At 49.5% G+C, this 12,701-nt stretch overlaps 1 protein-coding gene across 1 annotated transcript; it reads right to left on the minus strand.

The window, feature by feature from the left end:
* Positions 1 to 314: 314 nt before the first annotated feature.
* Positions 315 to 12,093, minus strand: LOC115578150 (copine-4-like). The gene is made up of 6 exons (XM_030410999.1): positions 11,819 to 12,093; positions 10,981 to 11,035; positions 9,650 to 9,701; positions 5,207 to 5,340; positions 4,246 to 4,482; positions 315 to 1,623 (listed from the first exon to the last, which is right to left on the minus strand). The coding sequence occupies exons 1-6, from the start codon at positions 12,082 to 12,084 to the stop codon at positions 1,492 to 1,494; spliced, it is 876 nt and encodes a 291-aa protein (XP_030266859.1). The 5' UTR covers positions 12,085 to 12,093; the 3' UTR covers positions 315 to 1,491.
* Between the last annotated feature and the right edge of the window lie 608 nt (positions 12,094 to 12,701).

Below are 12,701 nucleotides of genomic sequence, written 5' to 3' on the forward strand. Positions count from 1 at the left end.
TACGGCCTGCATGCACAACACATGCTAAAGGTGCTACAGTTAGCATTTTATACACCGGAGCTTTTCATGACCCATAAGCCTCTCTGCTTTTTGTGATGTAATCACAGCCTTCATGTCACTGGAAAACTCAAAATGGTGTGTGTGTGTGTGTGTCTTTAACAACGTGGTGACCACCGTCAGCTGACATGCTAGGCAGACAATCGGAGTAAGCTAGCTGGTTGGTTAGCTGGTCAGTTAGCAGGTCAGTTAGCAGGTCAGTTAGCAGGTCAGTTAGCAGGTCAGTTAGCTGGTCAGTTAGCTGGTCAGTTAGCAGGTCAGTTGCTGGTCAGTTAGCTGGTCAGTTAGCAGGTCAGTTAGCAGGTCAGTTAGCTGGTCAGTAGCTGGTCAGTTAGCAGGTCAGTTGCTGGTCAGTTAGCTGGTCAGTTAGCAGGTCAGTTAGCAGGTCAGTTAGCTGGTCAGTTAGCTGGTCGGTTAACAGGTCGGTTAGCTGGTCAGTTAGCAGGTCAGTTAGCAGGTCGGTTAGCTGGTCGGTTAGCAGGTCGGTTAGCTGGTCGGTTAGCTGGTCAGTTAGCTGGTCAGTTAGCTGGTCAGTTAGCAGGTCAGTTAGCAGGTCAGTTAGCTGGTCAGTTAGCAGGTCAGTTAGCAGGTCAGTTAGCTGGTCAGTTAGCTGGTCAGTTAGCTGGTCAGTTAGCAGGTCAGTTAGCTGGTCAGTTAGCTGGTCAGTTAGCAGGTCAGTTAGCAGGTCAGTTAGCTCACCTCTGGACAGCGACTGGACTATTTCACACATGTTGGTAGTTAACAGCAGATTGTTGTTTCATCCTTTCCCTGTCAGGACGGCTTGTGATTGGTCAGCACCACGTCCCTCCTCTCTGCAGACTTTCCCTTGGTACTCAGATTCAGAGATGGGTGACACTCGGCTGTAAAGATCTGGTTTGATGGAACACGTTTGGTGGTTAATGATGATGTGAGCCAGCTGTGACTGTAAACACTAACGCACCAGGAAGATCAACACAAACTTTATCTGTAACTCTTAAAGATACAGTTAAAGTAATGCTACATAGCTAAAAACAAGCTATCAACGGCTACTTAGTAGAGGTGTAAACCCTGTTTGTTTAGTGGACTGAGGTCTGACAGAACCGATGTTCTGGTGCGTCTCAGCCTCTGTGCTTTGACTGTTTTTGCATATTCAGTGTGCAACGGGCAAAACATGATGCAAAGATGTCTGACATGTTTCACTTCTATCTCTAACAACCACCTCTCTGGTCTCTTTAACAACACAGCAGGATGTGCGATATCTGTTTTGTACCATAAAGCAATCCAGCAAAACTTCCTGTGAGTCCAGTGTCGGTTCTGGTCGGCCTCGTGTGTCTACAGTGACTGTATGAGCCTTTTCCTCACGGTAAAACGCTGCGTGTAGCACCTTTAACATGGACAAAGAACAAAAGACAGTAAACATGATTCTCAGTCCAGGTGAGGTGGCGGCGGCGGCGCTTAGGGACCGAACTGCCTGGAAGACTGGAACTGGCAGGGCACTTTGGGCTTGATGCCCTTGCTGTTGTAGTAGTCCACCACCTGGTTGGGCACCTCTGCTAACACGCTCTTAGCCAGAGCAGCTGGAGACGCCTGCAGAGGGAGAGGAGACAGGAAGCATCAGTCAGCTGCTCGTCTGTGTGAAGACGTGAAGCTGAAGAGCTTCATGGAGCTGCAGACGGCTCACGCTCGTCAGCTTCAGCTTCAGCTTCAGATCATCACGTCACACCGTGAACATCAGACTGCAGCTCATCACAGCCGTGTGACTGTCAGTCAGTGTCACAGTTGTAAGCAGGAGTCTCTTAAATTCTGTTAAACGAAGCTGGAACATTTGAAAACAGACGTTTGGCTCCTGTAAAATGACTGTGACACATATTAATATTGATTGACAGGAGAGCAGAGAGCCACGCAGCAGAACCTGAAGCAGTCAACAGCTCCGGGTCTGAGCCGAGCAGCTCCAGGAACCAGATGACAGACGGATGAGGGGCTCAGAGTAGAGCCGTCTCAGGCCTCTGATCAGGATCCTCCTCCTGGTCCTCCTCAGGAGGGTTCTGTACTGGTCCAACTGGGAGAAAGATCTGAAACTCAAGCAGCCAAAACTAGTTTCCTTCAGAGAGCGTCTGCGTTCAGCTGCAGGCTCACAGTCGTTTATCTGAGACGTCTCAGTGTCTCTTCTTCTCTCTGTGAGCTCGCTGATAACATTCAGTGTGACATCACTCACATCCTGCTCTGTTGTCAGATGAACGTACTGATGTCAAACCTCAGAGTCGCCGACAGTTATTGTGTGTTTGATGAAGAGACGAAGTAAACGTCTTCCAGAGGAGACTTTTGTTCACATGACAGGATCAGAGTCGTCGTTTTAACACTGATTTAACTCTCAGTGTTTATTTCAGTGTTTCCTGCAGGGAATCAGACACATCATTAATATGGTTCAGCACCGCCGTGAACTAATTACAAACTAATTGGCTTAAATAAATAATGCAGGATTTTAGGCCCTCACAGTGGTTAAAGAAACGCACAGAAACAAACAGAATGATGTGAAGATGATATTCTGCACATGTATTCTGTGAGGACATCGTGGCGTTACAGCCTGAGCTCTTCTTCTGTGGTGGATCACGACTCTGTTGGTCACATCGTCTCTGCCTCAGTAACATTTCCTCCACAGAAACTCTTTCATCAGGCAGATGAATCCCGGGAGGGTAAATATATCCAGCGCCTGTAAAATGAGTCCAAACGGCAGAGATGGATCCGGGCTGCGCTCTGCAGTCTGCAACCTTCACACTCGTTAAAGACTGAAAATTCATTTGAGAGAAGAAGAAAAGGCGCGTGCTCAGATTGGCTGGCAGATTGCCTCTCCATCTTCCCTCTCAGAGGCTGAAACTCATTTCTTCAATAACTTCACACTCGTCTCGTCCTCCTCCACTTCCAATATGCTCTGATCCTCATTCAGCTCGCTCCTCTCGGCTTATTGCCTCCCTCTAATTCACAGTCGTCCGCAGTTACTGTCGGGTCACACAAAGTTATATATATACGCACTGTATAATTGTGTATCAGGAGGAGATTGTTAGAATTAACACACCATCTGCTGCACATATTTAGAGGTTTTCAGCTCCGAGCCAGCAGAACAGGAGCAGCTCAGTGTGTTCCAGATCATCACTTCATCACAACAAGTGCTGCAAAACTCAAACTTAGAGACGGAACAGAGCAGCCTCACGACCACAGCACAGAGCTGTAGAGTTAATCAGGAACCTGCTGAGACCAGGTGGGACCAGGTGGGACCAGGTGAGACCAGGTGAGACCAGGTGAGACCAGGTGGGACCAGCTGAGACCAGGTGAGACAACAGTGACGCTGCTTCATCACTTCTTCATTGCTCGGCTCCACAGCAGGAAGCAGCAGAGACTTTCAGCAGGTTTCTGTGTTTGTGGGAAACGAACGCCTACAAAGTGTTTCTGCCTTGTTTAGAAACTCTGTTGTGCTTCAGCATCAGGAGAGTCGGGACAGAACCGAGCATGTGGAGTTTTTATCGTCTCCAAAGTTGAAGCCGTCCCTCAAACTGTCCAACGTCCAGTCAGACCTTCAAAATAAAGCTCGCTGACAAACACTTCACACATCAGTTTCACATGTTATCAGATGTTGCTTATTCAACTTCCTGTACTTCATCTGTGTTCAGACTTCAGAACAAATCACTGGACCAGAACCCTGCTCTCCTCAGGTGTGACCCATCAAACTGGCCCAGCTCGCTCCTCTGCAGGAAATATTAGAGTTGTTCTGATTCTGACACCAGCATCAGAAATCCAGCGGGTCCGTGAGTCTATGCACCGGTCTGATACCATGTGATGTAGAAACTGGACCCGGTACTTCCCAGCTAGCTCCGTTAGCTCTGCTTAACGTTACACACCATAAATCGATTCTTCTTCTCTGTTCTGAAAGCCGACACAGGAAGTTGGGTAGCTGAGTACCATCAGAACCGCCACATGTTCTGGATGTGAGGCTGGAGGCGGGCCACACCAGCAGCCTCATTAAGAGTTTGAGACGCAGCACGATGAAACTGCTCGGCTCAAACTCTACGACACAGCCAGGGAACATTTCATGCAGGGGAACCCTCGGATCAGATATCAGAGTCGGTATCAGGAAGTAGAACCTGGCATCAGAACATCTCTGTAAACACGTCTGCCTGACGATTATTATTCCATCAGTCCGTCTCACAGACTCACATGCTTGAAGTTGCGGAAGGGGACGAACTGGACGATGTCCCGGAGGACCGGCTCTCCTTTCGGCGATCGCAGGATCCCGTCGTCACCGTCCAACATCTGCATGTCGCTGAAGTCGGCGTTCCCGATCCCGACGATGATGACGGACATGGGGAGGTGAGAGGCCTGGACGATGGCCTCCCTCGTGTCGGCCATGTCGGTGATGACGCCGTCCGTCAGGATCAGCAGGATGAAGTATTGCTGCGAGACAGAACACAAACATCAGCGCTGATCATCAGCTCGTTACCAAACTGTCATCCAACAAACACACACAGCTCACAGACACTAAACACACACAGCATCCCTGACGTCACGTCACATCACGTCACGTCACGTCACGTCACGTCACGTCACGTCACGTCACGTCACAGTTTCTAACTGTTAACTATTAATATTACAGAACGACGTCTCGTATTTCTACAGAAGCCCTGAAGGACAAGTGAAGACTTAAACTACACTGTTTCCTGTTCTGTCGACAGCCGGTGGACAAACAAAGTTTTTCAGGATAAAGTTCATAAATGTCAAGTGAATAAAAATGATCCTGCAGAACTTCCCTCAGCAGTTCTGAGGTCATGAACACTTTGACTCTTCTGAACATTTCAGACGTGAACTAAAATCTTCCGTCCGTCCTGGAATCATGTGACAGAAGCACAGTCGTGTTTCCTCTCTCACTGCAGACGAGCTGGATTAACGTCAGCTCGTTTGACATCTGCAGTTTGACAGTAACTGAATCCCAGCAGAGTCGCTGCAGAAGTCTTGTTACGTTCTGACATGACATCTCATTTTCAGACTGTCTTCAGGTTCCCGATCTTCACGTTTAATAAACTCAACAGTTTGTTCCATTAGCAGCACGTCTCCCCACAGCAGCACCAGCCTGCAGCTCCTCTGAGAGCAGCACCACTGTCAGTCGTCAGCAGAGACTCACCATGGCCTCTTTGGTGTGGACCTCCTGCGAGGCGGAGTTGGCGACCTTCTGGATGATGGGGGCGATGTTGGTGGGACCGTAGAGCTGCAGCTTGGGGAGGCAGGCCTGGTAGGCCTCCACCACACCCTGGATCCCTGAAGCACACAGAACCAGAACATTTCAGTCAGCGTGAACAAACATGAATCAGCAGCTTCAGGCATCAGGACGATTTCAGCACAGAACATGTTTCCAACTTCTCCTCCAGAAACACACTCAGCTGCTCTGGAGGCCCGTCAGGCTCGCTGTGTGGATGTTCAGGTCCCAGCGTCCCAGCATGCCCGGCGGCAGAGATGTGATTTAATGTGTGAAGGTCACTGAGAGCACACACACACACACACACGTGCACACACACACATACACACACACACACACGCACTCTGAGTCTTAATTAAGAGTGTCGGTGTTAAACTGTCTCTGCGCTGATCGATGACCTTTAGAACCCGAGAGGGCGACAGACCTTCAGCTCAGACAGAGTCCGTCTCTCTCTCTGACCCAGAGACCAGACCAGGACAGAACAACATGGTGCAGCAGGGAGGAAGTGTGAGCCCGGTTCTGTCAGGCTGCTGAACGGACTGCATTCAGATATCACTTTCCATCCACCAACCAGAGAATTCACAAGGCAGAGAGCTAACCTGCCAATCAGCAGCAACACAGCACCTCCTTCTCACACACACACACACACACACACGCACACACACACACACACACACACACACACACACACACACACACACACACACACACACACACACACACACACACACACACACACACCACACACACCTGCTCCTTGGACCAGCAGCCTCGACATCATCACACTAATCTCACATCAAAGCGTCCATCAAATATCACACTCACTTTCTTTCTTTTCACTTTCTTTCTTTTCTCTTTCTCAGAGCAGGAATCACCTGTACACTCTGGGTTCTCTCACCTGTACACTCTGGGTTCTGTCACCTGTACACTCTGGGTTCTCTCACCTGTACACTCTGGGTTCTGTCACCTGTACACTCTGGGTTCTCTCACCTGTACACTCTGGGTTCTCTCACCTGTACACTCTGGGTTCTCTCACCTGTACACTCTGGGTTCTGTCACCTGTACACTCTGGGTTCTCTCACCTGTACACTCTGGGTTCTCTCACCTGTACACTCTGGGTTCTGTCACCTGCACACTCTGGGTTCTGTCACCTGTACACTCTGGGTTCTCTCACCTGTACACTCTGGGTTCTGTCACCTGTACACTCTGGGTTCTGTCACCTGTACACTCTGGGTTCTCTCACCTGTACACTCTGGGTTCTCTCACCTGTACACTCTGGGTTCTGTCACCTGTACACTCTGGGTTCTGTCACCTGTACACTCTGGGTTCTCTCACCTGTACACTCTGGGTTCTGTCACCTGTACACTCTGGGTTCTCTCACCTGTACACTCTGGGTTCTGTCACCTGTACACTCTGGGTTCTCTCACCTGTACACTCTGGGTTCTCTCACCTGTACACTCTGGGTTCTGTCACCTGTACACTCTGGGTTCTGTCACCTGTACACTCTGGGTTCTGTCACCTGCACACTCTGGGTTCTCTCACCTGCACACTCTGGGTTCTGTCACCTGTACACTCTGGGTTCTGTCACCTGTACACTCTGGGTTCTGTCACCTGTACACTCTGGGTTCTGTCACCTGTACGCTCTGGGTTCTGTCACCTGTACGCTCTGGGTTCTGTCACCTGTACGCTCTGGGTTCTGTCACCTGTACACTCTGGGTTCTCTCACCTGTACACTCTGGGTTCTGTCCCCTGTACACTCTGGGTTCTGTCACCTGCACACTCTGGGTTCTGTCACCTGTACACTCTGGGTTCTGTCACCTGTACACTCTGGGTTCTCTCACCTGCACACTCTGGGTTCTCTCACCTGTACACTCTGGGTTCTCTCACCTGTACACTCTGGGTTCTCTCACCTGTACACTCTGGGTTCTCTCACCTGTACACTCTGGGTTCTGTCACCTGCACACTCTGGGTTCTCTCACCTGTACACTCTGGGTTCTGTCACCTGCACACTCTGGGTTCTGTCACCTGTACACTCTGGGTTCTCTCACCTGTACACTCTGGGTTCTCTCACCTGTACACTCTGGGTTCTCTCACCTGTACACTCTGGGTTCTCTCACCTGTACACTCTGGGTTCTGTCACCTGCACACTCTGGGTTCTCTCACCTGCACACTCTGGGTTCTGTCACCTGTACACTCTGGGTTCTCTCACCTGTACACTCTGGGTTCTGTCACCTGTACACTCTGGGTTCTCTCACCTGTACACTCTGGGTTCTCTCACCTGTACACTCTGGGTTCTCTCACCTGTACACTCTGGGTTCTGTCACCTGTACACTCTGGGTTCTCTCACCTGTACACTCTGGGTTCTCTCACCTGTACACTCTGGGTTCTGTCACCTGTACACTCTGGGTTCTGTCACCTGTACACTCTGGGTTCTGTCACCTGCACACTCTGGGTTCTCTCACCTGCACACTCTGGGTTCTGTCACCTGTACACTCTGGGTTCTGTCACCTGTACACTCTGGGTTCTCTCACCTGTACACTCTGGGTTCTCTCACCTGTACACTCTGGGTTCTGTCACCTGTACGCTCTGGGTTCTGTCACCTGTACACTCTGGGTTCTCTCACCTGTACACTCTGGGTTCTGTCCCCTGTACACTCTGGGTTCTGTCACCTGCACACTCTGGGTTCTCTCACCTGTACACTCTGGGTTCTGTCACCTGTACACTCTGGGTTCTCTCACCTGCACACTCTGGGTTCTCTCACCTGTACACTCTGGGTTCTCTCACCTGTACACTCTGGGTTCTCTCACCTGTACACTCTGGGTTCTCTCACCTGTACACTCTGGGTTCTGTCACCTGTACACTCTGGGTTCTCTCACCTGTACACTCTGGGTTCTCTCACCTGTACACTCTGGGTTCTGTCACCTGTACACTCTGGGTTCTCTCACCTGTACACTCTGGGTTCTGTCACCTGTACACTCTGGGTTCTGTCACCTGTACACTCTGGGTTCTCTCACCTGCACACTCTGGGTTCTCTCACCTGTACACTCTGGGTTCTCTCACCTGTACACTCTGGGTTCTCTCACCTGTACACTCTGGGTTCTCTCACCTGTACACTCTGGGTTCTGTCACCTGTACACTCTGGGTTCTCTCACCTGTACACTCTGGGTTCTGTCACCTGTACACTCTGGGTTCTCTCACCTGTACACTCTGGGTTCTGTCACCTGTACACTCTGGGTTCTCTCACCTGTACACTCTGGGTTCTCTCACCTGTACACTCTGGGTTCTGTCACCTGCACACTCTGGGTTCTGTCACCTGTACACTCTGGGTTCTCTCATCTGTACACTCTGGGTTCTGTCACCTGTACACTCTGGGTTCTCTCACCTGTACACTCTGGGTTCTGTCACCTGTACACTCTGGGTTCTGTCACCTGTACACTCAGGGTTCTGTCACCTGTACACTCTGGGTTCTCTCACCTGTACACTCTGGGTTCTCTCACCTGCACACTCTGGGTTCTGTCACCTGTACACTCTGGGTTCTGTCACCTGTACACTCTTGGTTCTGTCACCTGTACACTCTGGGTTCTCTCACCTGTACACTCTGGGTTCTCTCACCTGTACACTCTGGGTTCTGTCACCTGTACACTCTGGGTTCTCTCACCTGTACACTCTGGGTTCTGTCACCTGTACACTCTGGGTTCTCTCACCTGTACACTCTGGGTTCTGTCACCTGTACACTCTGGGTTCTCTCACCTGCACACTCTGGGTTCTCTCACCTGTACACTCTGGGTTCTGTCACCTGTACACTCTGGGTTCTCTCACCTGTACACTCTGGGTTCTGTCACCTGTACACTCTGGGTTCTCTCACCTGTACACTCTGGGTTCTCTCACCTGCACACTCTGGGTTCTCTCACCTGTACACTCTGGGTTCTGTCACCTGTACACTCTGGGTTCTGTCACCTGTACACTCTGGGTTCTCTCACCTGTACACTCTGGGTTCTGTCACCTGTACACTCTGGGTTCTCTCACCTGTACACTCTGGGTTCTGTCACCTGTACACTCTGGGTTCTGTCACCTGTACACTCTGGGTTCTCTCACCTGTACACTCTGGGTTCTCTCACCTGTACACTCTGGGTTCTGTCACCTGTACACTCTGGGTTCTCTCACCTGTACACTCTGGGTTCTGTCACCTGTACACTCTGGGTTCTGTCACCTGCACACTCTGGGTTCTCTCACCTGTACACTCTGGGTTCTGTCACCTGTACACTCTGGGTTCTGTCACCTGTACACTCTGGGTTCTCTCACCTGTACACTCTGGGTTCTCTCACCTGTACACTCTGGGTTCTCTCACCTGTACACTCTGGGTTCTCTCACCTGTACACTCTGGGTTGTCCTCATTAAAATTCACAGCGAAGTCATGGGAGACCTGGAGGGGAGAGAAAGAGAGAGCTGACCGACTCTCAGCTCCGACACATCTCATCATGTGACGTCGTGTTTAACTTTACATTTTAAAATATAAACTGAGACTAAAGCTTCAGACTGGAGTCAGACTCCTGTTCTTGAAGGTAACTCTGTATACCTGAAGATAATCTGAAGATAACCTGTAAATAATCTGACATAATCTGAAAATAATCTGAAAATAATCTATAGGTAATCTGTAGATAATCTGCAGATAATCTGTAGGAAGCTGAGGAGTATCAGCAGGTGTGTTTCCATCAGTGTCTCTGTGTGGTTGTTTGACTGTCTTTCTCTTTCTCTTCTGTGTGTTGACTCGTCTGTAACATGGAGCTTTTAACTCCTCCTCTTTGTTTCCACTCTTTAAATATTTCATGTTTCATATTTTCCTCTTTTCAGGCTCTTTGACGTGATGGACTGTCAGAAGGATGAGAGGATCTCTGCCTGAGGCTGCGACCTGTGATCTGTGATCCTCTCTGCTCTGTTTCTGTCTGTTTGACTGTGGCTGTGATTTAATGTTCATTATCAGCACTGAGAGGTTTGACTTTTCTCCCCCTCGTTACAAAACGTCCCCCCTGCTGACGCCGGCCAGGTCCAGTAACTTAGAACTTATTACTGACAGCGAGTCTCTGACAGATCTGTGTGTCTGGGAAACTCACAGGTCCACTGCAGGACTTTTAAATCAGTTGCGTGATGAGACGACAGACAAAGACACTCAAGACTGGACTCTTAATATTAATTCTTCCTGCGGGCGGTTCAGAATGAGATCAGCTCATATCTGGATCCATTACGTTTATATTTTAATGTTCAAAGCAGCACTTCAACACAAACGTCCATCTGAAGTGAAGGAAACTGAAACATGTCATTAATGACCTTCACTCCATGAAGTCTGAGCTGCTCTGATCATTTCTGAGTCAAAGTCACTTCTGATCAATTAATAAATTAATACTGATGTGTGTTTTATAAACGACTCGTCAGTCGTCGTCCGGCTCGTTGGCAGCCTGCAGCAGCAGAACTAAAGATCTGATTGGTTCAAAAGTTTCAGTCTCACTTTGACTTTCTGTACTTTTCACTTTAGTACGAAGAGAAAATGCAGCATGAAACAGCAGCACCCCGGGGAGACGAGGAGGAGGAGGAGGAGGTCGGCTGGTAATCACGGGCGGGTGGCAGGGTCCGCCTCGCGCTCTCCAGGCCTCCCCCGCTGACAGAGAGCATGCTGGGAGAGACGGCGAGCTGAGCAGTTAAATTACCTTGTAGTCAGGCGGGATCTGAGCGCCGAAGCCGAACGCCGGGAACATTTTGTCACTGCGAGAGAAAAGAAAGACAGAGAGAGTGAGAGGCTGGAGGAGGGCTCCTGATTGGCTGACAGCAGGAGTTAACGAGCTCATTCAGACCGCGGCTATTTCAGTACAAAGACAGAAGTGACTTTTGATTGGCTGTGGGAGTGATGGTGGAGCTGAGCGCTGATTACTTCCTGCTCAGATCCCACGAGGGGAAAGTGAAGAAAAGTGGCAGAACAGAAGAAAACAAACAGTCGCTGCTGTTTCGATTTAATGTTTAAATTTTGCTTTTATTCCACCTTCGTCACGTTTGGTGCAGAACAAGTTTTCTGTCTGTTTTCACTCAGCTGATGAGTGATGAAGTCCCTGCAGGTGAGACCTTCACATTTTGTGTTTGCACACATCGACTGCAGGCGATAAATGAAGCGGTCACAACTCAGCGCTCCTGAATCGTCTCCTCTTCAGCTTCCTGCACAGCCGCACAGCTTTTCTCTCTGATTCTCAAACTGAAGACATGTTGTAACTTCAAGGTTTCTCTTCACAGAGAATAAAATCCAACCTTTATAAAAATATCATATAACAAAAGGCTGCGTGGGACTGAAAGCGTGAAGGTTTAAACGTCTCTCAGCCAGAAGAACAAACAGGAGGAGATGAAACGAGTTTAATTAGTGTGAAGTCACAGAACAGAACCACGCAGCTTCCTGTCTCGTCCTACCTGCTCTACAATACTTATCAGTGTATTTCTCCTTTAATGAGTCAGTTCATCTGATTGGCTGCTGTGTTTTGTTGGACTCAGGTGAGGACTCACCTGTCGTAGTCCTGGCAGATCTCCCCCACGGCCACCAGAGCCTTCAGGTACTCGTTGGGCTGGAACGGGTGGATGTAGTGCAGAGAGCAGCTGTTCCGAGGATCGCCGTTAGAGGCCGTGAAGTCGATGGCTACCTGGAGACACGACGACCAATCAGAGACCAGCCCGGTTAGATTCAACCCGACTTCATATGAGTTATGATGTTCAGTCTGTGGGGGCGTGGTCATCTGAGCTGAGGTGTGCTGCTCAGGTTTGATCATTAACATAAATAAATAAGTGTCATTACTTTAAATAACTCAGTGGCTGTGACGACAGTAGAGGTTGGAATGTTTATTATAAAGCTGCTACAGGACTCCAGCCCGTCGTCAGTATGTTTGTATGTCTGTGTGGTGGAACACAAGCAGCTTCTGTCACCTCAGAAACATCACCAGCCTCGTTCATCACGTTCATCACCTCCACACTGCATTACTGCAACCGTTCCTTCACGGTACATCACACACAAGTCTAAGTTCTGGACCGTAGTCAACTGGACCTGCTTCAGTTTGTTGAAGACGTTTCACCTCTAATCCAAGAGGCTTCTTCAGTCCAACTGGAGGAGCTGCAGGGTTTTAAACCCTGTGTCGGAGTATCCGAACATGGTGTGGGAGTGTCCTTACAGAGTGTGGGAGTGTCCTTACAGAGTGTGGGAGTGTCCTTACATAGTGTGGGAGAGTCCTTACAGTGTATGGGAGTGTCCTTACAGAGTGTGGGAGTGTCCGAACATAGTGTAGGAGAATCCTTACAGAGTGTGGGAATGTCCTTACATAGTGTAGGAGAGTCCTTACAGTGTATGGGAGTGTCCTCACAGAGTGTGGGAGTTTCCTTACATATTGTGGGAGAGTCC

Source organism: Sparus aurata, unplaced genomic scaffold, assembly GCF_900880675.1.
Source record: "Sparus aurata unplaced genomic scaffold, fSpaAur1.1, whole genome shotgun sequence".
In the NCBI taxonomy this organism is placed as follows: domain Eukaryota; kingdom Metazoa; phylum Chordata; class Actinopteri; order Spariformes; family Sparidae; genus Sparus; species Sparus aurata.